The sequence below is a fragment of the Zootoca vivipara genome, chromosome 2, assembly GCF_963506605.1.
Source record: "Zootoca vivipara chromosome 2, rZooViv1.1, whole genome shotgun sequence".
Taxonomy (NCBI): Eukaryota; Metazoa; Chordata; class Lepidosauria; order Squamata; family Lacertidae; genus Zootoca; species Zootoca vivipara.
Genome location: NC_083277.1, coordinates 70,577,289 through 70,604,984, shown reverse-complemented (window position 1 = coordinate 70,604,984; position 27,696 = coordinate 70,577,289). Strand labels below are relative to the sequence as shown.

The 27,696-nt window shown below is 42.7% G+C and overlaps 2 protein-coding genes across 5 annotated transcripts in view; one reads left to right on the top strand and one right to left on the bottom strand.

Moving 5' to 3' along the window:
- Nucleotides 1-3,849, top strand: part of SEPTIN8 (septin 8) — a 67,372-nt gene extending 63,523 nt beyond the window's left edge. For all 4 annotated transcript variants that reach the window (XM_060271687.1, XM_060271688.1, XM_060271686.1 and 1 more), the window contains one exon: nucleotides 102-3,849. In XM_060271687.1, coding sequence (XP_060127670.1) covers nucleotides 102-105 — 4 coding nt within the window. In that variant the 3' untranslated portion in view covers nucleotides 106-3,849. The remainder of the gene's footprint in view (nucleotides 1-101) is intronic.
- Nucleotides 3,850-5,858: 2,009 nt separating this feature from the next.
- CCNI2 (cyclin I family member 2) lies at nucleotides 5,859-26,399 on the bottom strand. The gene is made up of 7 exons (XM_035105400.2): nucleotides 25,957-26,399; nucleotides 21,413-21,569; nucleotides 20,507-20,641; nucleotides 19,271-19,345; nucleotides 17,153-17,293; nucleotides 15,604-15,834; nucleotides 5,859-13,859 (listed from the first exon to the last, which is right to left on the bottom strand). The coding sequence occupies exons 2-7, from the start codon at nucleotides 21,524-21,526 to the stop codon at nucleotides 13,452-13,454; spliced, it is 1,104 nt and encodes a 367-aa protein (XP_034961291.1). The 5' UTR covers nucleotides 21,527-21,569; nucleotides 25,957-26,399; the 3' UTR covers nucleotides 5,859-13,451.
- Between the last annotated feature and the right edge of the window lie 1,297 nt (nucleotides 26,400-27,696).

Sequence of the window (27,696 nt, the reverse complement as noted above, 5' to 3'; positions counted from 1 at the left end):
ATTGCTTTTTTGCCACTAACATTGTATATGATATTGCTTTACATTTTCGTTATGTTTGATTTTCTATCGTTTAATTTTTGCTTTTTATGTTTTTGTTTCAGTTGATCTCACACACAGACTTGTATGCCAGGAGCGGACTCTGTGCATTCATATGTTTTAGTTGCTTGCTTTTCCACCTTGTGAATCCTTCTGTCATACCATTGTGCAAGTGAAACAGCATGAAAGACAAACTGACCATCTGGTGCGTTTTTCAGTGACTGGATTGTGACTATGCAGGATGTTAACGTTTTTAAGAAAACATTTGCCTTGTCTTTGCAGATTCCCTGTGGAAAATCCTCGTATTGCTAGTTCTGAAATGTCAGGGGTTTAATTTGTTTTAAACCCAGTGAATTACTATCTATTTATAAAATGGCCCTAGCTATATCTAATACATTTTTTAAAATGCAATCTTGATGAAAGAGTTCCATATAAAAGTTTCTGTTGGGAACCTGTTTATTTCCATTTTTCAAATTTATTTTAGGATAAATATCACCAATAGTTTATTTTTAACAAAAATTGCAATCTGAATGCTTTACGAGTTTGAAGTGACACTTTAAATTTATTATTTGAAGAAAGCAGTTTCTACTTCATAACTTGCACACTAGTGTGCAGTTTAAATAAGACAAACATCTTGTATATTGTTCTGCTATTTATATTATGTTGCTGAAGTGCAACTCCTTATTAAACAGTAGTTTTAAGGGGACTTATTTTCACTGTACACTACATTATGGCTGAGAAGTATAATTCCTTTTCTTTCACTAGCGTATGCTCCTGTCTGAGTAGATGTTCATCCTCAAACTTATTATTTTTAATAATAAATAAAATAAATTACAACTCCATAATCAAAAGTAGAACCTAGAAAATTGCAGTTAATGTTTATAAATCACTCTCTGCATCCATCTCCACTCTGGATGCTACTTCTGCCTTTAATGCTGCTCCCATTTTTTAAACCTGTTGATTTTGACTATCCTAAAATGACTATAAAAACAAGCAGGATTTGGATATTTCAGTAGCTGGAAGGAGATGTTCTCCTTTTTATGGTGGCGGTGAAACAATCAGTAAAAATGGCTTTGATAGAAAGAATTCCCTGTACTTCTTGAACCCTAGGCAGCTATCAGTTAAAAGTAATCCTGCAAACACCTAGATGTGAATATTTTGAAGACAATTTCTTTGTGCAGATTTACATTCTTTAGCCAAGCTCATGCACATGAGTTGACCAAATCCAAAAAAAGCCTCTTTAGACGAAATTAAGAGGGCTGCTTAACATGATTTGCTTTTCCAAATGTATCATGCCTTTTTGCCACATGCTTTGTGGAAGGATGCATTTGAGACAAGGGCTTGTGAAATGACTGCAATTTTCAGGAGCATCTCGGCCTGCCAGACAGGCAACCCTGAGATCCAGCAGGGTTGCTTGCTGTGAGTGGGGATGCAGATATATGTTGGACACCTTCATGAATTAAAAGTGAAAATGGCAAAGTGCCATGTCCAGCAGACCTCCCTGTAGTGAGGGGAAATGAGTTGCATGGCCCGATTAACACTAATCAGGCTGCAGGGCAAAGATTTCTCAGGTCATCTACGAACTTCCACAATGTTGTTGAACATCACATTTTATTCTTTCCACAAGCTTTGGTGAGAAAACCTAGCTGTAAGAGCTTGTTTGCATAGAGAAGTACAGGTGGGAGGATAGAAGATGTACTAAGGCTGTGTACACACTCCTATTTCCTCTGCATTCAGTGCGCTTCCACCACTGGTTTGGGAAGCCATGGGCGCACAAATTTCGCCGCAGTCTGCATCTAGCCTGTAGCTCCTTGTGGAAGACTGCATTTTTATTCCTGCCCGCCCCAGCCCCCCACCCCCAAGCCAGCTTCGATCTGAACTGAGAACTGCTCATTGGGTAAAAGTATCCCTTCCCTGTCTCCAACCTCAGGTGGGAACATTCAGCGGGAGACTTAAATATACCAAGCCATGCTGATATGTACAAAAGCATGCAAATGCAGTTTTGAAACACAGTGAAAAAGAACAAGCACCTTGCATTTTAAGCCAATAATGTGTACACAGCCTGAGAGTCTCCTGCCAGTTCTTTTCTGCTGTATTGTGCAAACCTGGGATGCACCTGTCAGCCACAGGGAGACATGGACAAGCCAGGGGTCACATGGTTCCCCACCAACACCAACACCCGTCTCTGTGTAATGTTAAGTGACAGTTCACATCTCTTTTTTTCTATGGAATTAATTTAACCTTCCACTTCAGTTCTCTTCAGTGCCTGTAGCACAGCCTGTTTTTAATTTTTAAAACAGCAAAAGGCATATTTTCTTGCCTGTCTCAAAGTAGCATTTAGCTATAATCCGGGTCTAAGGTTCCTCATCTTTTCCCACAGAGGCCCATTACACAGGCTCAGATATTGAAACTCTGTCTTGTTTGTTTGTTTGTTTGTTTTCTCTTAAAAGGACAATGTCTGAATATATTGAAAATATGTTACAGTATTACTTGATAATTGTAAAAACCTCATGAAAAAATTATACTGGTACTGTTTAATAGCAGACCCACCTAATGGTGGTATAGTGGATAGTTAACCATTTTTTAGGCGTTTGTAGTAATCTGACTTTAATAAATAAATAAAAAGGCTGTGCCTCTATTAAGCTAAATATATTTTCTAAAATACTAGCTTTCAAAATAGTAGGGAAGGGGCAATGGTTGTGCACAGGATCAAATATGCTGCATTATGTACACGATGACAATCCTGACACACAATCAGTTAAAGTTGCAAAAGCAAACCATGTTCGCTGGTGTGAAAACAAGATTTCACATGAGCCTGGAAATTAATTAATATGAACAAGGCTGCAGGGTTGTGGAATAAAGGTGTGGTTTTTATAATCGGATATGCAAACTAATATAGCATGGTAAGTTTTCCAGCAGTTGCACAAAGCAGCAAGATCATCTATGCAAATGTTTTCTTTCTGACTGGCTTTCTGGCAATCACTTTGTTTCAGCCCTATTTGAAAGTTTATGAAAAAGTGGTAGCAATAATGAAAAGATAAAACATGTAGACACATGGCCATAATGGCAATCTATTTCTGATGAAGACATTCAGAATGTATGTAACAATATATTAAATACAATTATATATATATATGTATGTATGTATGTGTGTGTGTTTGTACCTTTATGTTGTGCTGACCATTTTGTCATTTTTAGTGAAATACTGGCCTCAATGTTTGGTGGCCTCAGTCTCTTTGTTAAACTTTCTGCAATAGTCTTCCCCAGTAGAAACCAGTATCATTTTTCTCAGCTGGGGTAGTACTTGACTTTACATTTTTTTGTATGAGACCAAATTGCATATAGTAGGTTCTATATGTTATTTCTTATTTAATAAGTTCCTGGTTATTACAATGTGACACTAATCTTAAATTAATTCTTAAAACTAAGCTTGAAGATTCACCTCTTATGTGTGAGGCAAGAAAAACAGGAAGACAACAATCTGTTCAAATCTCTCCGTTCTGTATGTAGTTTGACGAATGGAAAGACCACTTTCCAGCGAGCATGCATATTTTTCTGTTTCCAAGCTTGCATATTTTAGACGACTATTCATTTTGTAGTTTGCATATTTTGATTGGAGCAAAGCAGATATTTCCACCTGGAAGATCGTACTGAATTAAACTTACAAGGAGGCAACAGGAAAACCTATGGAATGGATTTCATGAATTGCTAACATGTCACTCTCATTTTTGTTTTACAAGTTTTTTTAAGCTTTCACTTTTTCAGTTTCCTTTGTACTTCTTTCTTTTTATTAAATGTTACATTTTATTTTGAGTTCTGTGTGTTTTTATTTTGATATATATACATATATTCCTTTCAACCTATATCAATCAGACCTTTATAATGGGGAAAATAATAATTTAACAAATCCAATTTGCATGTAAGGCTCTGCTCTATCATTCCCTTAAGCTGATGGGCTGAAACCATAATTTCACAGATCTCAGTGGGCCCTGACCATTTTACATACACAAACACTTGGAATTAGGGTTTGTCTGGGTTTTTAAAACAGTTGCATTGGGTGACATTACATACTTCTATAGCACTTTGCTCCTAAGGGTGGAGCAAGTTCACACATTTGTTACCCTGCTCTGGTATACATCAAAGGCTATCTTGCTCTTTACAGAATTGTCAAGATGGCACAGCATCCTATATAATAATATGCAAGTGTCTCTGTGTCCAGTCCTTGTGTCTGTGGGATTGCGCTACTGCGCATGTGCCCCACGGACAGCCATTGGGACTTGGAGCGCAGAGACTTCGGATGGGATAAACCAGGATTGTGAGAGGGATTACATGCTTGCATAGTGTGTGGCTTCCCCTTGCCTCTGCTGCGCTACGGAAGGATCTCTCTCTTTCCTCCTGGTTTCTTCTCTGTTAAGAGGGGAAGGAGAGGAGGGAGGCGTTTGCCGGCGAAAGGGAGGGTAGGTGTGGATAGAGAGAGAGCGTGAGCCGCGAGTGATGCGGCTGCTGGGCTGAAGGATCGTTAAGCCGTTACTGAGGGGTGAAAGCAGGAGGGAGGGAGGGCGGGGGAAGGGGGGATGAGTCCCTGGAAGTGTGTGTGGATTGGGGGGGGGTTGGAAGGGCTCCTGGAACTGGGACCAGCGAGGAGAGAGAGAGGGAGAGGGAGAAAAGAGGAGTAGAAAAAAAGAGGGTGGGAAATGGGGAGGGAAAGAGGAAGCTGAGGAGGCAGCTGGCTGGGGCGGGGGGCAGGGAAGGGACTGAGTAAGGGGCTGAGGTGGCGGTGGGTGAGTCACCGGGGGGGGGGACCCCAGTAATTAATTCTAGCACCCGTTAATTTAACGGGCTTCATGATACTAGTAATGCTACGAGGCCAAATTTGCTCAAAAGAAACACAAGGCTTCACTTCTGGTTAAACCTAAGGGAGATGAGGTTTGGCTTGGACATGAGGCAGAGTGGTTAGAGAGAAGTTTAAGGAAGTTTCATTGTCATGTATCATCAGCATTGACTTCCCATGATAATAGTTCTAACTCTGAAGTATGGAATGTATTGGCACCATAAAGGTGCCAAGGTAGAGAACCTGAAGAGGCCTTTCCTTTACTGTACAGGTAAAAGGAACTGAAGTAGTAGAATTTCAAATTTGCAGTTGTTGGGGCAGAACAAGTGAGGATGCTTGCATGAAATCTGCTGTTTCACAATGAGCCAGCTAATAAAAATGGTCCAACAGGCTGTGAAAATACCTGGAAACTAGGGAATCTAACCTATAGTCCACCAGATGTTGTTCCCTTCTTTCACTTTAAAAGGGCTTGAGCTGTATGCAGAGCAGGCCAACTCAAATGGATGCTGAGCAGTGACAATGCATGTTCTATATCGACTGCTTCAAGTTATATTGGGAGATCATGCATGTACTTTGTACGGGTCCAAGAGATTTCACACTTCATTCACACCACCTGAAAAATACATCTGTAGAACAAACATATAAGTTTTCTTGAGTAATGTCTTTCTTTACAATGATAGCATGAGTAATTGAACTTTGAATTGCTTCTGAAGCATCACAGTTGCTACAGGTATTGCAAGGAATACACGTTTGGGGGGTGGGGAAGAAAGGGCAAGCATGTTAACTTTGCCTCCACCTCAACCCATGGAGGAGGACGGTGTGAAGCAGGCTCCCTTCCATATCCATGGCAGCTTCCTGCGTGTGTAGGAACCTTGATCTTGGAGGGTTCCAAAATGCACCGTGCACCTCGCCACACTTGTCACCTTTTGCTTATTTTTACAATGTAGTGTGGTGTAGTGGTTAAGAGCAGTAGACTCGTAATCCTGGGAACCGGGTTCGCGTCTCCGCTCCTCCACATGCAGCTGCTGGGTGACCTTGGGCTAGTCACACTTCTCTGAAGTCTCTCAGCCTCACTCATCTCACAGAGTGTTTGTTGTGGGGGAGGAAGGGAAAAGGAGGTTGTTAGCTGCTTTGAGACTTCTTAGGGTAGTGATAAAGTGGGATATCAAATCCAAACTCCTCCTCCCCTCCTCTTCTTTTTCTTCTTCGAGTTTACATATGGGAGCTGCTTTCTTAAGTCTTACCATGGTGTCTTAAATATTGGAGTGACTTGAGCATGGCTTCAACTTCTTTTAAGAGGCAGGGGGGACATCTTGTGGCAAGTGAGGACAAAAAGAGGCAGAAAGGTCAAATGGTTGGTTACAGTCTGATAAAGTTATCTGTCGGGCCATGGATCCTTCCGTCTTTAATGGAAACAGTAAAAGCAAATTAATGGTTTTGCATATATACTTTGTATGTTTAGTTAGGCGAGGAGAGATGGAGCCAGTTGGCTTCTTTGGGGCTCTCCTCATGCTATATTCCGACGAGTGACGAGAACTGTGGGAAGGGCAGATGAACAATAAGCTTCACAAGTTGAAACCAGATCATGGCCAAATGTGTCAGTGAAGGGTTCAATCGAGTTGCTCAAGGCTGCTTCCAGATTTGGGGGCACAGTGCATTCTGATATCATGCCTGTTCAACTGATGAACCCCTCAGGCGGTGGCGACAGCAGCAGCTGCTGCCATTTTTATTTCCCAGAGTGCCCAGTGCTGTATCATGATGGGAAATTAAAATGGAGGCTTACACACCTAGCTGCCTGATGGGCCCTGTTGGGGCACTGACAGCCCAGAGGCTGATCTGGGATGCCAGGTGGCAATATTGATCCGCAAGCTTTATTCGGGTTCTTTAGTTGTATTTGCTGTCTGCCCTCTTCTTTCTTTTTAAGTCTGTTTGAATCATTGGGAGCAGGTTACTTATGAAAGTATTTTTTGCATTTGAAAGATGCGAAGTGTGGGATGCAGGATGGCTTAGCTGTTGCTGTACTATCAAAATATATCTAGCTGCGTACACTTTCTTTTTATATTTTATCTGTATAGAATGGTAGTGACTACATATCCCCCTTAAAAGTTCAGCAGCAGGGTTAAATAGCCGCCGCCTTTAAACAGAAGACGGTAGAAATTTCCATGCATACAACTGGACTTTTATATTTCCTTGAGTTGCAACCGTGTGGTTTCATGCTATACACTTGATGTAACTGAGTGAACCTGCAAGCTAAACACTGATTCTCTCTTGTTCTTTCTGTAGCTTCTTTAGTCTTCCCAGTTCGCGCTCCATAACATCAGGAAGATATGTAAATTAGAAGATTTATTAAGGCCAAAACACCTCATGCAGAAGAAATTTAATTGGTGCTTCTACTTTTTTATGCTTGCAATGTATTGCACAGAAGAGATTCCAAAGCGAGAAGTGATTTGGACAACATTGCCTTGACCAGGTTTCTTGATTAAGTAGACCTCTGATAATTCAACCGTAAATTGTTAATTCCAGCTAAATGCATGGCATGCACTAAAACCAAAGAACTAATCTTCTTACATGATGGGTGAAAGAACCCCAAACAAAAGTTTTCCAGTGGCAGACTGAACACACTTGGCATGTGTTCAGCATGAAATAGATGCTGCTTTAAACTGTCGTAGTAAATGGGGGCTTGATATGTTTGTCTATAAATTTGGCTTTGGGTCTGTAAAGTAACACTGTGTCCTAATTATGCTTAATAGACAAAAGTCCCACTCCTTATAACTTCCTTTTGCGGGACTAAAAATAACTGCCCAATGTATTTCAGGTTGGGACTTAAAATACCAAATTTTAATTATCCCTAACCTTCCCGTGAAATTTTACTATCTTTTAGCGCTAACCATTTTGCAGCGGTTTCCCCTATATAAAATGTATATCAAGTATTTTCTATGGAAGGAAAGTCACCCACTAGTTTCCAAAAAGAGGGTGCCTAATTTGATAAAGGGAGGCTCCTCCTTGAGCCATTTTCTCACCCTTCCTTACTTCTGTATTTACATCTGTTTGTTGTTACAGGAAATGGCTGGAGTGCCCCCAATCTTTTCCTATCTGCAAATAACAAATTGAACTTGATTGTGAAACCATTTTAAAAGGACAACTGATTGGGGAGGGGAAGGAGAGCCAGGAAGCATGTGCAAAGGGATTGCCATGCATATGGTTTGCTATATCCTAACATTTAGAATAGTGGAACTGAGAGGGTTGTGTTGTTGCCCATGCTCTCCTTTTAGCAAACGGTTTATTTTGTGACGCAAAGGCCTAAATTCCTGCCCTGTTCAGAGATAAGATCAAAAAAGACAAGTACAACAAAAAAATGTTAAACATTCCATTAACAAGCTGTTACTTGGCTATCTCATTGTGTTAAGACCGAAAACTGTGTGGATAGGGACCAATATGGGCTTTGGTGTATTTTGTAATTTATTTATATTTTTAGCAAAATAAGTGAAACACATAAAATTGAAACGTATTGGAAAGGCAAAATGTGAGAACAATTGCTGTAAAGTTGGTGCCCTACATTGATCCTAAAATGCATCAGTTGGCTCAATTTTCTCCAAACTTAGCAGTTCTCTGGGGGGTCATTCACAGTGTGAACTGGCTACTCTTCCCCATTCTCCCTGACTACGGGTGGGAATTCCCACCAGTAATTCCATAGAGAAATTCCTGTTAATGGCCAACAGCACCCAGTGTCTCAATAGCTGCTTACTTACTTAATCTCAGCCACCTTTATTGGTATCGCCCCGAAATGGCCCGAGGGATGCAAGCTCTACGACTGTATAGCAACTGTTTCCAGAGTTTTTATGTCCCTGTGCCCTTAGATCTCGATGAGCACGAATTCAAGGGGAGATGTTGTTTTGTGTCATGAGGGCTATGAGTAAAGCATCAGAAGATGAAGGCAGCAGCTGCAGTGTTTTACAAATAAGAAACAGCTTGAATTCTGTTAGGTAGGGAACAGAAAGTGGTGTAAACATGGCATGCATAGCTCTGTTGGCCCAGCCTGGTGCTCTCAAGAGGGTATTTTGCAACACCCTACTGGCCAGGCAGGATAGGGGAAGGTATCTCTTTGCAGTGCCAGCTACCAGTGCTAGCAAGACAGAGAGGTCCAAATCAGGTCTAACCCTAACCCTAACCCTCACTTGACAGCAGCACTGTCCACACAGGATACTGCACTGGGCTGCCTTCAACACTGCCAGAGATGCCAACCCACGTGTAATTTTGGGAAGCACACTGGGGTGCTCCTCATTGACAAGGCTCCGCCAACGAACAGCAGAGTTCCTCAAGCCAGAGCCCCAATGTGGGGCCACCTCCACCCCATCTGAACAAGTTCCAGAACGGCGGATCAGGGACACGGGTTGCTCTCCCCATAGCTCAGTTGGTAAAGCACGAGACTCTTAATATCAGAGCCATGTGTTTGAGTCCCATGTTAGGCAAAAATAAATCCTGCATTGCAAAGGGTTGGACTAGATGATCCTTGGGGTCCCTTCCAACTCTATGAATATATTATTCCCATTATATAGTATCCCCTTTATATAATTACCGTATTATATAAACAATTAACAGAGTTCAGTATCATTGTCATTCTATGATCAGACTGAAAGAAACTGCAGAGACGTGATTCCAGGGAAGAAGAAAAAACAGACACAATATTTCAAGTACGTTTTTATATAACAAAAAGGGAGGGGTCACCCACATTAAAAACAAAAAATGTTTTCCTATATTAAAAATATAAACAGTCAAGTCACAGTTTGTGATCAAAGAAAAGGACAATGCTTTTGGTCTCATAAAAAAAAGCAAGACCAAGGACGTTTTGTCCCAAGCTTTCCCTGAATAACTAGACATCTAGATATATAGAGAAATCCCAACCGATTTTGCAGTTTAACATGCTGCATAATTAAATTCCTCGGTTCTTAGCTTATTTCCTATGTATCAGCACCACTCCTTTGCTGCCATGCTGGCAAGGTACTGCTTTGGAGTTCTTTAGCACTAAGCGTAACATTCACAGTTTGGAGGTTTGTTAGTAGCTTTCACGTTGTGCTTTCCTGGCGTATTCCGACACTTGCTGCAATGTGCACCTGCCATGTGTGTTTCAGGGCCTCTTCACGCAACCATCAGGCATGCGGTTACCACAGGAAAAGTTTCTGAGAGTGCTGTGTGAGCAAGCTGAATGGAAGCATGTACACTGTGCCAGAAACACCGACTGCTAACATAATGCAGATTTTGTCTCTTGAGCACCTGCAGTGTTGTACCCACATCCCTCTGGCGATAGGTTGGGTACCAGAATATCACCTGTGGTTTTTCCATAGCTACTGTGTTCCACAGCAGCTGTGCAAAAGATCCCATCTTCACATATGATCTTCACATTGGTGCGATGTTTTGCTGAGTCTTTTTAAAGACTTTATGCATATATTGCCCTCTTGATCCTTCTGTCCCTTACTATTAGCTAGGGGAGCACCTCCGTAAGCACAGTTTGGGGGACCATGAGCAGAGAGAGCAAAAATAGTCAATAATGAAGTTGACTGTGACATTTTTACTACAGTGGTACCTCTACTTACGAATTTAATGCGTTCCAAACACACATTTGTAAGTAGGAAAAATTTGTAAGTCGAATCCCATAGGAAGGCATTGGGAGAAAAAATTCGTAAGTAGAAAAAATCCTATCTAAAAATTCGTAAGTAGAAAAAAATCCTATCTAAACCGCATCCAAGATGGCGGACGGAGCTCCATTCGTAAGTAGAAACATTCATAAGTAGAGGTACCACTGTATGTGCAAAGGGGTATCATTTGGTACCTTGGGTGCCAAAGTGTTAACCGGGGCCATCTTCACCCTCAAGTCATTCTTTAAATGTAGGCCCAATGTCGTTGCACAAACGGCTTTTTAGGATTTGGGGCCAAAACATTTAAGGTGTGCACCTATTAATGCGTTTAACTTGAGACACGGTTTTTCCAAAGTGCTAAGGACAATTGGCATGAGCACATAATGCATTTGTGTTTGGTGATAAATGCACCTCTGCTGGAGCATTGACTAGGTGTGGGATTCTTGCTGCAGTTATTTATTGATTGTTATACCAAGTGGGACCAGGGAGAGACTGCTTATCTGGCAATACTGGACCTGCAGTAAGTATCTGTACCTATTCCCTTAACTGCTTGCTGCAGACTAGAGCTGCCAGTGTGACACTGATCGACAGTCTCCTTGTGGTATCCAATCACAATTGAACTATTTTTGCTCCGCTGTACCCTTCAGCGTTATAGAATCTGAGCCTATTTCTGTGCACAGCTCAGCATTGTGCTATTGTACACCTTCCTGCTGAAACAAGGGTTTGAGCTTTCATAGAGAGGGCTCTGTATGCTTTTTAACATTAAAGCAACATGCTCAAGTTAATATGAATGCCGCATCAAGAAAAGCTAAAATCTGTGAGATTCTTGAAAATTACAGGTAAGGGTTGTCACGGCTTATTTTGCACAACTTCTGCTTTTGTGAGAGGGCAATAGGCGATCCAGCTGCTTGAAATCCTACTCTGCATCACTAGAAAACCTGCTTAGCGTCCAAGGAAATCTGTGTTTAGATTCCCACTTAGACTTAGTGACCTTGGGCTGCAACATTCTCTGCACCAACCTATAGGATTGTCCCAAGTGTAAAAACTGAAAGAACTATGTGGGCTGCTTTGAGCTCTCTGAAGGAAGCACAGGATAACTGATTTTATCATTAAAAGACAGGGAATATATTTGTATAATAAAAATCTAATAGAACTATTGTCTATATCAGTCCTGAACTACATGGCCCATCAAACCAAATACAGATCACCAGAGATGGTGTCCCTCCACAACAACAACAATTTTTATTGCCTGCCAGGGACTATAATTGTAAGAGCAATGAGAGAACTATTTGGTGAGCTACAATACATGGCTGGGGGTACTACGGTATGTTCAACTGTGTGAGTCACAAGTTGTACAGGCGTATTTTATGTCCTTTCATAGGGCTAGAATCTTATTTTAATTTTTTTTAATTAAAAAGATTCTGGGATGGTGAATTCTGTACCATTCCACAGTTCTATGACATCACTGCGGAAGTGTGCCTGTAGCATCCTTCTTGAATGCTATGTGCAGAAATGGTTGCCCCCCTTCCCATAGATCCGATAAGAATTCCAGAAGCCAACATTTTGTTGTTCATCTAACCTCATTAGCAAGCGTATTTCACCTGCATCAAAACAGGCCTGCCCATTTCTTGCATTTAGGAATAAGACACCAAGTACAGGAGGAATTCGCAATTATCTACTCAGATGAACTTTGCATGATGCTTGCAGTATTCATTCAGAGCTGAATTGCATGACCAGATACAGGTATGCTTCAGCTGAGCATGTCATTGTAAAAACAAACACATAATACAGGATGGTGATGGTGTGTATACTAATGGTAAGCTCTCTTGAATTTGAGCTGTCAGCCCTGACAACTGGAACGGGGAAGCTTGCTCCATACATAATTTTAAATATGAATAATTTTAAATGCTGCCCCCCCTTTTCCCTTTTTGCTAAATGTGACCCTTGAATAACTTTCCTGCAATCTCTCCTCCAAGTACAACTTCCTATGATCTTGTCAAAAAGTCCTCATGGCAAAGAAGCCAGAGACATTGCATTGCACCGTGTGAAGAAAAGTTCCAAAGTTTTAAGAATTCTTCCATAGTCCTGTAGGGTTGAAATCTGATGAGCACTCCAGTTGTCTTTGATTTCAGAGTCAGTCAGCAGGGAGAAAAGTTTAAATTGTTCAGCAAAGGTAAACTCTTCTTGTAGCACAATTTCGCTAAGGTTGAAGCCCAGCTCCCACACCTTTATCCAAGTGGTGTTCTATTCGATCAACGCCTGGAAAGTGTCTTCATGCTGGCCCCTATCTTAGCTTAGCTGTCTGAGCCTAGCTGCATGTCATTTGTCCTCTCATCCCTACAACTAATTTTCAGGACTCATTCACAGCTCAGTAATGATGTACAAAAGGTTAGCTTGTGCAGGAGACCACAATTAGTGTCTGAATAAAAACAAACTATCCTACTGTGTACACAAAAAGGAAGAGAAACCTAGGAAGCTCCCACTCCTTCCTGGAATAGGGTTTGATCTGTATTTCTAAGCATAGCACATAGCCCCATCTGCTGAATGCTGATCCCTGAAGTTGTGTATTTCAGCAGCTTGTAGAGCACTGTTCTTTTTAGCCTTCAATCTCTTAGAGTGTGGCCATATCAAAACAAAGGTAAGAGCTGTTTGACAGTGAAACAGTCTCCCTTGGGAGGTTGTGGACTCTCTTTCCTTGGAGGTTTTTGAAGCAGAGGTTGGACGGTCATCAGTCATGGATGCTTTGGCTGAGATTCCTGCATTGCAGGGGGTTGGACTAGATGACTCTTGACTCTGATTCTATGAAAAAAGGCATGCAGGGCTGCAGAAAGCATTTTAAAAGGTAGAGAGTTAAAGGTTTCAAAAATAGGCAGTGCTTCTTATTAACAGCTCTACTAACACCTGAAATAGCCTTTGGAACTCATTGGCCCTGTGGTGCTACACAGAAATCATTAGTCAATTGGAGGAACAGGCTGTAATGGTGGACAAGTGCTGTTGCCTTCTTCTTGCCTCTGATTATCGCTGCCACCCATACTGCTGGTCTGCCCAGCTTCTGGGATCCCATCTTCATTGTAGAGGTATTTGAATCCATCATAGAATTCATCAGGCTGCATGTCATCTTCATGGGTTTTGGCTCTCAGAAGTATGAAAGCTGGTGGGCCTGGCCAGCTCCCTCTGGCTCCTGAGTTAATCTGTGTTGTTTGCTTCACTATGGAATAACAGCAGGGTAACCTTTTGCCCAGGTGAGTTTGGATGTTTTGGTTTGCAGGGTTGAAAATATAGACAGCATTGGATGGTTGGAAGCCCAGGAGGTGCTGATCAACCAGCTCTTTACAGTGGATGAATTGGGTGCTGTCGATCTGTAATGCAATATATAACACAACTAATTTTTTCTCAACTTCTAAAATTATTAGCTGTCATCAATTTTCAGTTCCTGTATCTCCAGCTGTACTAAACTAATATAGACTTTGACTTCTTCAGGGGATATGCATAAGATGTATGAGTTTCTGTTGCATATAGCAAATGTGGAGTCTGTGTATATCCTGGCTGGGTTCGAACACAACATCGAACTATAGTTTGTTTTGTTGTCAGAAGTCAAGCCTAACACAAACCATGGCTTGTTTGGTGCCCGCAAACCAGGACCCGAAGCTACAGTTTGAAACTGGTTTGCAAACCATAGCTGCATTAACTGTGGCTTGCTGTTTCTGAATTCACAGGCCATTGACAAAAGCACAAAGAGCCATTGCTGTAAGCTGATGCACCACAGACTGAAGCACTTATGAAGCAAGTCCTGAGCAGATGGGAAAACAAAAGCAGACAAGCTGCTCAAAACCACTGTTTGCTCAAACTATAGTTAACATAAGCCATTGATTAATGGTGTGTTTGAACCCAGCACATGACTTACTGTTGCACAGGAACCTACATATGGCATTGTGCCAGTGGAGTCCCTAAAGTTCTGGAAGTTGTTACAAGAGTCACATGGTAACTCCACTCAGATCATTGAAATTTGACTCTTGCCACAGAAATATCCCCTAATAGTTACTATAGAGCTTGAAGGGGGCAGGGAAAAGTTGCTGCGGCAGAAAAGCCAGAGTTACACCTGGTCTCTCCCCTAGAGATTAGTACAGTAGGACAAGGAACTGGAGAGTAAAGCAAGGCTCAAAGTTCTATGCTGTATTGTTCCTCACCTACCCCAGGGTGGTTTTATAGTGCTTTCATTCAGAACACTTGGGACTACTCTGCCCCCCCTTGTTCACAGCAGGATTACATTGGTGCCTAGTGCCAAACTTAATTACTCTTGAATTCTCTAGATCCTCATTTAGAGCTTGTCTTGGGGAACTGGAGATAATAATAATAATAATATAATTTTATTATTTATATGCCGCCCATTTGACTGGGTTGCCCCAGCCACTCTGGAAAGCTTCCAACAAAGTATTAAAACCTCAAAACGTTTTTTTAAAAAACCTATATGTACAGGGCTGGCTTCAGATGTCTTCTAAAAGTCAGATAGATGTTTATTTCCTTGACATCTGGTGGGAGGGCATTCCACAGGGCAGGCACCACTACTGAGAAGGCCCTCTGCCTGGTTCCCTGTAACCTCACTTCTTGCAATGCGGGAACTACCAGAAGGCCCTCGGATCTGGATCTCTGTGTCTGGGCTGAACGATGGGGATAGAGATGCTCCTTCTGGTATAATGGGCCAACCATCATGAGGCCATGTGAGCTTTTAAAGTTTGGGGTGTGACAAATTGTCAGAATGAGAACAGTGGTGATGCTCTATTGTTTAGAACAGAGAATCTCTTGAAAGCGTGACCCAAATTAAGCACAATGTCATGGCATCGCATAATCCAATAATGGGCTTGGTATGGCTGCCCTTCATCCAGACCCTAACTTTCATTACACTAACGTGGAATTTTGCATCCAGCGGGGGGGGGGGGGGGAATGCATCCTAACAAAAGACCCACCAGCACTCCTGAGAAGTACATGAAAAAACGTACATTAAATGGCTTTAAAGTATTTGTGAAGTCCCCCCCCCCCATTTTTCTTTATTTCAGTCTTTGTGCTGGCCTCCGGTTTGTGCCGCAGAGGCAGTTTGACTCCTACCTGTGCTTTTTTTAGCAGATCAGTAATTGCAGGAAACCAGTCAGGAGTCAGCCTCTCCAACTCTAAGGTGATGATCACCAAAGCCAATGTGGAGCCCTTAAACTGCAATACTTGGTGGCATGCCATACAGTGCTGTAGCTGCTTGGTCAAGAATGCGGCATGGCGGGAAGGATTCCTCTGAGGCAGCCCATTTAGTAGATGGGGCCACTTGGACATCACCATGGCATGGAACTTGGAGAGAGAGAAGAGAAAACATTTATATCACACACATACACACATATATATAAGCACACACATGCACATTTATTTATTTATTTATATTTATTTATATATATACGTATATATAAAAAAACAGAACTGAGGTCAACTGTGAACTTTGTACGTTTTCATATGTCATTGACCAGAAGTGCAAACTAATCCTTATTCATGGCAGGAAACCTCTTATAAAGTTTTGTTATTATTATTATTTTTGTCCTGCTGTTACCATTTGTGTCGTATTTGCCAAATATTGAAATGTCGAAGCTTCTACTTGAATGTAACTTAATTCTGAATTCGTTGCATTGTTCGCAATTGTCAATTCAGAAGGTTTTGACTTCTCGTTTGTATAACTGAGTAGCAGTGATAATTCAAGCCAGCAAACAGGAGAGAGAGAGAGAGAACACAACCAATGATGCTTGGAAGCAGAACTAATACCATCTCATCATCCTGGTTCTGATCAGACATTTCCCCCCCCCCAAACAATCCTAATGCCAGGATGACATAGGAATCCACCCTTTGCTATAAAGAAGGGATGGGGACTCTGCAGCTCTCCAGATACTCCTGGACTGTAACTCCTGTCACTTCTGACCGCTGGCCAGGCTCAATGGGGCTGATGGGAGCTGGGGTCCAGCCACATTAAGAGAGTCACAGGTCACCCACCCATGCTGTGAAGAGATGAACTCTGAGAGACATTATCACATGACTTTTGCCTTACTATAGCACATGGTAACTTCTTAACGGGGAGTTTTCTTCTGGAAAACGTTTAGCAAATAAGATGTGACTTAAGTGCCAGATCAGAATGATCTAATTTGCCTAAAAATGAGGGTCAAACGTTTTTATGCAGGGTGAGGAGCAAAGAAAAGCTGATCTGAGATGCCCCATTTGTGAAATGTAGCAAAAACTCTGAAAGCTTTTTATGTACAGTATTGAGAGTGCAGATAGTTAGAAATATTTTTGCAGTGTATATTTAAAACAAACGGGACAAATCTCTAGTGGTACAGTACGAGCTCTTTTTAAAAGTCAATTATTAGTTGTCCTTTCAAAATGGGAGTCTACATTGTTTGTAAATCAAACTTTTGGAATAGTTGGGTGTTCAGATGGAATTTCAATATCTTGAACAGTAATTCACTTCAAAAGATTTGCAGATAGTTAAGAATGAGTGGTCTGTGAGGCTAACTAGAAGGGAATGGATGTGCACCATTGCTGTTTTCTAGTCTTATTTGGCAAAAACAACATCCCTAGTTTAGCCTTTTGCAAGAAAAAGAAAAAGAAAAAAATGTCTAGTGCTTACAATGTTTAAGAAATCGATTGATGTTGCTGTGTAAAGATCCCAGTGAAGTTTATTGAGTATAATTCTTTCCATTCTCACAATCTCAGCTGGAGAACATTTACAACCACTCTGCACTGCAAGCTTCTTTACCGATGGTATTATCTGTTTTAAAACAAAAGGAAAAATAATAATAATAAAAGAAGCCCAAATTCCTATGAAATTTTGTATGGTGTGGTGTGTCCGCTATTATCACATAAATGAAATGAAGCCTACTCATCTACCCTATTTGGGATAAAAACCAAGAGGTCCTTGAAATAATCCCATTATAGCACCATGTTCTCAGATTTTAATAAAAGTAATTCCCCGCCCTTGTGAGTTCCCTTATGTATGCATAAGACTAATTCCACTGATCATGCATCTTGAGGATGTATGAAAACCACTTGCCTTCAACTTTTTTGGGGGTTCTGAAACAATGGCTGGATTCTTCAAGGTTTTTTTTCTCTTCCGATTTGTCTATCTTTATTGCATATTCATCTTCACTTCTAGAGTACTCACCTTAAAGCCAGAGAGGGGGACTTTAAGGGCCACATTGATCCATGGTCAACTCTCTGAGGTCCACATGTCAAAGTAGGTGAGGATGAAGTGGACAGTGAATGTGCCCCTGCTTTTTAAAAAGGATTGTGCTTGGGGTGGGGGGTGTCTTGAACAAGTCACACAAAAAAATTTGGCACGCCAGAATCACAGTAAGAGACCTGCCTGAGTACTCAGTAATTTTATATATGTATAGTTACATAAATATAAGGGTTTGGTGGGGGCTTACCTTCCAAGTCCCGGACTGCAGAATCCGGGACCGGCAGCCGTGTGACACCGGAAGTTGCGTTGACGTAACATCCGGTGTCGTTTTGCCCTTCTATGGGCACCAAAAATGGCCGCCGCCAGCTTCGAAAGTCGCTTCTATGCATGTCAGGAAGTGCGTCGACACAACTTCCGGTGTCGCTCCACCCATCTATGGGCACCAAAAATGGCCGCCGACACCGGAAGTCACGTCTATGCACTTCTGGACATGCGTAGATGCACCTTTTGAAGCCGGCGGCGGCCATTTTTGGTGCCCATAGAAGGGCAAATCAGAAAGAAAAAAAATGGCCGGTGGCAGGAGAAAATAACGGAGAAAAACGGGAGACGAAGTGATACGGGGGACCACCGGGAAAAGGTAAGTAAAAACGGGGGTTTCCTGGGGAAAACGGGGTACTTGGCAGCCATGGGTGGGGGGTTGTTAATGAACATATTTTTGAAGGAAAACGCTTTGGTATTACAGTAGGGTATCCATTCTGTTAATTTTTTAAAAAATAATTTTCTTTGTTTTTTGTTTGTTTCCTGGGGAAAGCAGTGAGGGAAACAGAGATAAGCACTCTGAAAACTAAGGCCTGTCTGAATAGGAAGGTCTCAGCTTGACAGTGGAAGGATAACAAAGGAGGAGCCAATCTAACCTCTCTTGGGAGTGAATCCCACAAAACAGGTGCAGTCACAAAAAAGGCTCTGTCTCATGTCACCACCAACCATGCTTCTGATGTTGATGGGACTAAAGGAAGGTGCTCATTTTAGCACCTCAGCAGGTTTCCACAGGGAAATGCGATCTTTCAGGTAGCGTGGATCCAAGCCTTCAATTGCAACTTGGTGCACTGTTTGCAAGCTTGTCCACGATACCATGTGGTCATCGAAGCATGGATCAGTATGATTGCATCGGCAACCACCACGCATCAATAGCTGCAGCATAGCAACGAGACAGGAAACTGAAAAACGGAGAGTGTATGATCCAAGCAGACTAAGGCGAGTCTGAGAGTGACTTACCTAGATGTTCTACAGTAGCTTTGCTGCTGAACATCCAACAATGTCACTGTAACCTTTACACACCTGATACATTGAAATAAGCATTCATAATGGGTTTAAAACTGACAGGTAGCCTATTGGGACAGACAGGCTCCCTGTGACACAGGTTGCCCATAGACTTTCACAGTGGCTTGAGCCATTCCAACTATACACATACATAAAAAAGGATGTGTGTCTGTGAAGATCCTGTACATGTCACTTTAACGTAAGACAAATCCTTCTCTTAGGTTGCCACATTTAAAACATACACACCTCATCTTCCTCATTTAGTTTTGCTGCGAGAACCAGGCAAGCTGTGGCAATGCATTGGAGGTATTTTAACTGTGCCTGAAAGAGAGAAGGGTAGAAGTTTTTTATAAAAAGAAAAAGAATGGAGGAAAAATACCCAACTGGGAAAGTAACTATTGAAAACTATATTGATATATATACATATTCATACTTCTAAGTTGGCCCACTGTGGTGCACCAAGCAGTAGTATGAGTCTATCTGAGTAACTGGTACGTGGCAATTTAGCAGCAGTACTCTTTAAAGTACTCTTCAAACCTATCCATTCTGAAGGAAATCAGCCCTGAGTGCTCGCTGGAAGGACAGATCCTGAAGCTGAGGCTCCAATACTGAGCTGAGGCTCATGAGAAGAGAAGACTCCCTGGAAAAGACCCTGATGTTGGGAAAGATTGAGGGCACTAGGAGAAGGGGACGACAGAGGACGAGATGGTTGGACAGTGTTCTCGAAGCTACGAACATGAGTCTGACCAAACTGCAGGAGGCAGTGGAAGACAGGAGTGCCTGGCGTGCTCTGGTCCATGGGGTCACGAAGAGTCACAACTAAATGACTAAACAACAACAACAACTCTATAATGCTATACAGTGGTACCTCGTTTTGAGTGCGCCCCATTTAGGGTCATTTCGTCCAATGTCTGTGGCAAACCCGGAAATACCGGAACGGGTTACTTTCAGGCTTGCCGCTCGCGCACACGCAGAAGCGCTAAATCGTGCTTCGCACATGCGCAGAGCGGCGCTTTGTCGAGCGTCCCTTTCATTGAGTGTTCAGGGCTCCGTAACAGATCCCAGACCCAGACTATATATGGTCTATGATGGAATCACTTCAAGTAATTAATACAAGACAGAAGGGCCTGGCATGAAATGTTTAACAGCCACTGCTTTTTTAAGTATCGGAATTAGGGCAGGGAAGCGAGATCAGTGTTATTCATGCAGAATGTACCCATTTCATATATTCCCTTTATTTTCATTTTAAGCAAAGCACTTGTCTGTGTTTCAGCCCTGGCTCATGCTAACATTGATGGAGAAGGTCTGGTCACACTTGGCGCTTACAATTTAAAGCAGCCTTCATGGGGTACCAATAGGACTGCACTGCACATCTGGATCCAACTCTCTAATATTAGATGTGTGCATGCTGCAGCCCAGTGAAATCCCCATTATGTTTTCCATTGATAATAAAAGGAATAGGGTGAGGCCGAAGCTCTTTACCTTCACTGATGCCAACAACCGGTTAAAAAAGCTGACAGCCAGAGCAAATGTTTCGGAGCAAAACTGAAAGAGCGAACTCAATTCCCTGATCCACAAAATGGCTTTCTGGTAATAAAACGGAGATATGTCCGTGCCCTAAAATGGAATAATGGGGTTGGTTAAAACAAACACAATAATTTGGTATCTGCTGGAGTTTAAAGTACATAGCTGAGAGCGAGGCTAGAAATATATTCCAAATGTTTTTAGGCACACACAACAGAGATTTTGCTCTAGCGTCTCACTGCTCACTGTAATCAGGATTGGTTATTAATGTCTAGGTCAGGCATCCCCAAACTTCGGCCCTCCAGATGTTGTGGACTACAATTTCCATCTTCCCCGACCACTGGTCCTGTTAGGTAGAGATCATGGGAGTTGTAGGCCAAAACATCTGGAGGGCCAAAGTTTGGGGATGCCTGGTCTAGGTGGAAGAGTTTTTGTTAAAGACAAACAGTCTCTTACCCAAGAGGATGGTTCACAGGTGCAGCTACTGAACATGAGAACAGAGCTCTTTGTTTTTACCCAGGCTCAGTCTTTTTACTTGTTCAGAAGGATTCTGTTGCTAAGTAAAAATCACTAAATGCACCCCAGACTACAAAATGCCCACCTGTATAATACAAAGTGCATGGTGGTAGACTGGGTGAATGTGATGGGACTGGTTCCCCACCCACTAAAGCAAACCAATTCATATTCATTTCATATGAAGGAATTATAATCAGTTTTTGAGGAACTCTTCTTTATCCCTCTACCCCACTCAAACTGACTAAATAAGCTTGTCAATCTAATGAAATTACCAGTCAAAGGTTGAAAAATACATGCCATGTGGCTCTCCAGCTTCATGAATCACAGTCCTTTTAATGAAGAGCATACCTTCAGTGTGAAACCATGGAAGAGTGGCACCTTCCAAGTCTCTGTCTCTCTTGCTAGAGCATGCTCCATTGCCAAGGCAAGTTTCTGGCTCTCCGGAGGTCCTGTGCACTTCATAGCGGTTACTGAATAGACCTGCTTCCTGGTGACGAAGCACTACCTTACAACCAGAAAACAAAATAAAACTGTTAGTATTATTTCTTACAGAACTACAGTCGTGTGTAAATGGGTCTGCATGTAGACTATATAAGCTGAGGCTCTAAAAACCATTTTGCCATGTACATTACAGGTGTGTTAGGATGACCAAACTCTTGGCAGGCAGAAAATCTTATTTAGACAGGTCACTATACCTACTAGTCATGGTGACTAATAATTCTGGCTAGTTCTGACCTCAAATGCAATGTGCCATGATTAAGCAACTGAACAGAAGGCTACTCTTTTTAAAAAATATTTAATCACCACCTAGCTGTTCTGGCCTCTTTTTAACCTTCACTTTTCATGCTTCCTGGATGAGCCTGTCTTTGGTGGGGACCAAAGAATGTGATACACCCACTATAAGGAAGGTATTTTAAATTACTTCACATGAAACTATTTCCTTGTGTCAAGCTGTGTAGATTTAGCAGCTCAGACTCCAAAATGGGCCATTTCCTCTATGTGTCACCACAAAGCCACTCCCACAAACAGGAGTGGTGACATGGAGAGAAGTGCTCTGTTCACACAGGGAGCTGCGGCAGATAGAGAGCTTGCCATTTAAAACAGCATTTATGGGGTACCAATCATAATGTTTATTGGCTCAGACACACAGGGAAACACAGCCAACCAACACACTTTCCCCCTATTGCAGGGAGAACTTCAAATCTCTTCTTTGGTTAGGGAGACCCACGACTTATGTATTTTTTATCTTGCACCTTCAACACTAGCATGATCCCAGAGCGGATTACAGAAATGTAATAAAAGCAATAAATAAGGCAATACTTAAAACAGAAAAAGCACACAAAAACGAAAAGCAGAATCATTTTGTGAGCACCTGCCATAGAGGCAAAGGCATTTGTTCTTAAAAAACAAACAAACAAAACCCTGAGCAAACTAAATCTTCAGAGAATGGTTTTAGGATTATGTACAGTGGTACCTCAGTTTAAGTACACAATTGGTTCCGGAAGTCTGTACTTAACCTGAAGTGTACTTATCCTGAAGCGAACTTTCCCATTGAAAGTAATGGAAAGTGGATTGATCCGTTCCAGGCGGGTCCATGGAGTACGTAAACTGAAAGTACTCAAACCGAAGCGTACTTAAACCGAGGTATGACTGTATATGAAGCACTATGGAAGAAAATTAAATCTCATGTGTGAACGATAAATGCCTGTGAACTTGTGCTTCTCTATCACTTTGATTTCAGTACATTTGTTTTTACATGTGCACACACATACAAACTGACATGCATTCCCTAGGCAAACCACACCCCAATCTTGCATGCCAATTTGGGAACTGGCCAGAATGGTAAACATGGTTCAATGCAAATGTCAGACATCTCAGAAATCTGACACCTCAGAATGACTGCCATGGCGTTAATCAAGATTGGATAACACATCTGAAATAATGACCCATATCTGGCACACACAACATTATGAATGTACATTCAAACATGCAAAGAACAAAAATTTGAAATGATGACAAAGGAGGCTAAGTGTACAAAATCATGTTGGATGTCTGTCACTCAAACTGATTTAGCAGCTATCCTGGATGGGTGAGAACTGACCTGTGGTAGTGTGTTTAATTATCTGATCAAGCCACATCTTCTAGGATTTTTTCTCCTCCCCTTGTGAAATTCTAATGTATACACGCAGGGGGCACCTTTTCCTATTAAATTCTAAACCAACAAGATAATGAGAGACCAGATGATGTCGCACATGTCAGAACTCCCCTCAAAACAACAGCTCTGCAACTTTTTGTCTAGACAGATGAAAACGGACAAACAAGCAGTGATTACCTCACACACAGAGTCACATGCCCTATGGTACCCTACCTGACTATGCAAGTTCTGGATCAGGAGACAACAAAGACAAGGTATGTTTCCCCTTCCCTCAAAAGATAGAAGAGGAACGAGCTGGTGAGGGTGTCCACAGGAGAAAGGCCTGCGGACAGCTAAAGAGATGGGATGAAGCATTATGAATGGCACAGACTTGTATGAGAATGGACTGGAGTCCATTTGTACAACACTGCATTTTCAGTGCTAGAGGATCCCTGCGACTATTTGATTTGAGGTGTGACTAGAAATGGTGTTAACTCATACAGAGGTTGTTGGGCTCCTGACCAGGCTTCTCAACAACGGAGAGCTTCCAATTTTCCCGTTAGAACTCCCCTTCAGACCTTCATGCTAAATGCACTAATGCGAGGGATTGGATGGGGTGGGATGGAGATGCTCGCATGCCCATCCCTTCAACCTCTACGCAAATAATTGTGCAACAGGATTTTCCGCGCTCTCCTCATGTGCCCTCAACTTTTTGGACAAGATTTGGGGACAGTGCATGGCACACATATGGGGTTGGGGCATGGAAGAATTATGTTGCATTTTATTTATTTATTTATTTATTTTATTTATACCCCGCCCATCTGGCTGGGTTTCCCCCGCCACTCTGGGCGGCTTCCAACAAACATCAAAATACATTGAAATATCACAGATTAAAAACTTCCCTAAACAGTGGAAATCACATTGCTTGCACAACCGTTTCGTTGACTATCACCAAAATGAGTTCTAATAATTATTAGGGTTTAAGCCCTGTTCATGTAAAAACAAACAACCCTGTAATTTTGCCCAAGGGGTATTTTATATGCATTTCTCTTCACTGGATTACATTCAGGGGCACAAATGCAATCACTAATGTGGGGCAAGAAATTTTATAGTGCTTCATTCACTCTCTAAGCCACTCTAACTGGCATTGGAAAGTTTTCGGGGTGTGTGTGTGTAGAATCCCTATAATTACAGGCAAGCCCCATCTCCAACACCTCGGTCTTCATGCATTTTGTGTGAACACCTGTAGTGAATTTGTAATCATGTTCATTTGAACACACTTACAAATCCTCCCACATCCTCCCAGTCGAGATGTTCCAAGAGTGTTCAACTGAACATGCTTGGAAACCCTTTTCAGACTTTCACACTGGGGACAAGGCTTGCATTGGCCCCCATTCACATTTTGAGCCCTTCAATGTTCAGCTGAATGCCTGAAGATGGCTTAAATTGCCAGGTTTTGTACTGCATTTCTCTCCTACTGTACAATCAGTCTCTGAACAGAAACCTGTGTTTCTGGAACACTGAGGTGCTGGGGTTAAACACACTGCATGAAACTGGACCCAAAATTAATAAACAAACAACTAGCCCAGGTATAGGCAACCTTGGCTCTCCAGATGTTTTGGAACTACAACTCCCATGATCCCTAGCTAACAGGGCCATTGGTCAGGGATCATGAGAGTTGTAGTTCCAAAACATCTGTAGAGCCAAGGTTGCCTATGCCTGAACTAGCCCAATACACAGGTCCAAGAGGTTGCAGGGAGCAGAGGTTGTTGCAGCTGTTGAAAAACATTGTTCAAATGCTGATGTATGCAGAGTGCTACATAAAGTACGAACAAGTCCACAGTACAGAATCCTAAGTTTAACAACAAATCAGAAGCACTCAAAGATTTGTTACCATCCTCAAATTTGTTACTCGAAAATTAGGTTAGAGCAAGGTTGTCCCAGCCTCCTCAGCCTGAAGAATTAATGGCTGTCGTCTTTGGGGATGCACCTGGCATAATATCATGAAGTGGTTTACTGCTCAGGCTATAAAAGGCTTGCAACTGATCCTAGATGCTAACAGGTCCTAGGATCAGAAACCTAGTGAGGAACCTTTTTCCTTCTGAAGGCTGCATTTCCTCATGAGCAACTTTCAGGGTCTGCAACCAGTTGTGGGCAAGGCCAAAGGCAAAGGTGGATGTGGTCAGAGGTGACTACGTTGAAGGGTACGGGATGAACATCCCCAAGAGATAATCCCATTTGAGTGCGCCACTGCAAAAAGTTTGCACTTCTCATAATTTAGAAACCTTTGTCTACAAACACGGATGCGTTTCCTAAGTAAAAGGAAGGCCACAAACACTGGTTCTCCTCCATGTAGCACTGTCATCGGGCACATCCTGTCTAAAGCCTCAGAAAACAGCCTTACACAACAGGGAAAGGAGAGACAGGAAAACAAAAAAGGCAGGAAAACAGACGGCTGATAACCACACGACTGGCCTCCTTCCGTTTTCACGGAAGGAAACAAAACAGACGACGCTCGGATCACATGACTGGATGGCACTTTAAAACAAAACACACACACACAAAAGTGCCCAACTTTCGGGAAGCAAAACTCCAGGCGAACGAAAGTCAGGGGAAGAGATCGACATGGCTAGAGGTGCCCTACCAGAGTGCCAGCCCCAGATCGCGAGTCGGGAGAGGGGGGGCGGGGTACACATCTGTCGGTCTCTAGAGAACGAGCCTCTTCCTTCCCCTCCCTTCTGGTCCGATGGGCGCTTACCTCCCTGCCCGGGGCTGGCAAAGGGTCCGAGGCTCCGGATGCTCCGGCGGGGCTCTGCCCTTGGCGCTGGTGGTGCGCTTCTCTCATGCTGTTCGGCTCCGCGTCGCAAGCAAAGGCTCGATCCGATGGGAAGAGGATGAGGACGAGACGCCTCCTCGGATCATAGTTGCGGCTGGTGAAGTTAATGGGCCCTGCTAAGTTCCAGAAGTCCGGGTGGAAGGAGCAGCGTCCTCCTGCTTCTAAACCCAGGGTGGAAAATAATGATAATAATACAATAATAATAAAGCAGCTTTAAAATATCTTTGTTGGCTCGCTGATGTGCCGTTTGCAAGGCTCCCTCTCCGAAAGCGCAACAAAACGACAGGGAGAGTCCTTTCTTTGTGGGCGGATTCAAACCGCGGCAGGCTCCGCCTCTGGGCTTGGGGGTTGCTCACAGCGACAGCGCCTTTCCGCCGGGTGGGTCTTGTGGGGGGGGGGGTGATCGGGGAGAGCTGCCTGGCTCAGGACGTGACGCCGTGCATGAACCTCCAAGGTGGGGGCGGGTGGGGATCACTGGGCCAGGCGGATTCAACCCGCGTGCGCCTCCTGGCTGACTCTTGAGCAGGATCGCCAGCAACAGCTGAGCATCGACTCCTCTGCTGCCCCAGCCTCCTGGGGGGGGGGTCGCTGGCCCGCCCCTAACAGTAACAATATGGCCTTTGTTTGGACTGTTCTTGGAAGAGAAAACTCCCAGTGATCTCTTTCTCCTCTAGGAAAAAAAAAAGAAAAAAGGCAAAAAAAGGTCTGGCAAATTCTTCTCCCTCTCTCATGAGACTAGAACTCAGGGCTAAGCAAAAGCCCCATGAACAAAAGTACTTCTTTACAGAGGGAATTTGCTCCCCACAAAACCCACCAACTTGGAGGGTTTTAAAAGAAGACAAGTTCATGGAGGGCAATGGCCATGTTCTACCTCCCCTGGTGGAGGCAGCGTGCCTCTGGATGTTAGTTGCTGGGAACCTCAAGTGGGGAAAGCACTCTTGTGCTCAGGTCCTTATTGCAGGCTTCTCTGGGGCATCTGGGCTGGCCAGTGTGAGAACAGGATGCTGGACGAGATGGGCCTTTGGTCTGATTTAGCAGGACACTTCCTAGGTTCTTAAGCAAATCGCTATGAAAATTCATCGGAATGGCATACTTGCCCAAGACTGAGTTCTTATTCATAGGCTACTGCAATTCTGGTGGCGAGATAGGAATCCTTTCTACAGGCAAACAATTAAATGTACTCCTATCAGCCAATCACCCATTCCCACCACCCTTCTGAGTAATACCCCTTCCCACCCTCTGACTATACATAAGGGTCTGGTGGCTTCTGTTTCAGTGTATCTGAAGAAGTGTGCATGCACACGAAAGCTCATACCTATGACAAACTTAGTTGGTCTCTAAGGTGCTACTGGAAGGAATTTTTTTAATTTTTTGTTTCGACTAGTGTAGTCTACTATTGTGTCAATAACAAAAAGTTCATACTTTATTTTTTCGGGGGTGGGGTCCCCAAAGTGTTCCCAGAATTTTTTTTTGAATCATATATAAAGAAAATGCAAATCTTGAGAAAATTTGGTATACAGTACAGTATTTGGGTTTAAAGGGTGAGAGATAAGAAGATGATTACTACTGTAAAATTACTTTATTAGCTAAAGTAACAAGTGCATAAGCAAGAGTGCTGCTGAATTGGACCAAATGCCTATCAAGTCCAGCATTCTGTTCTCA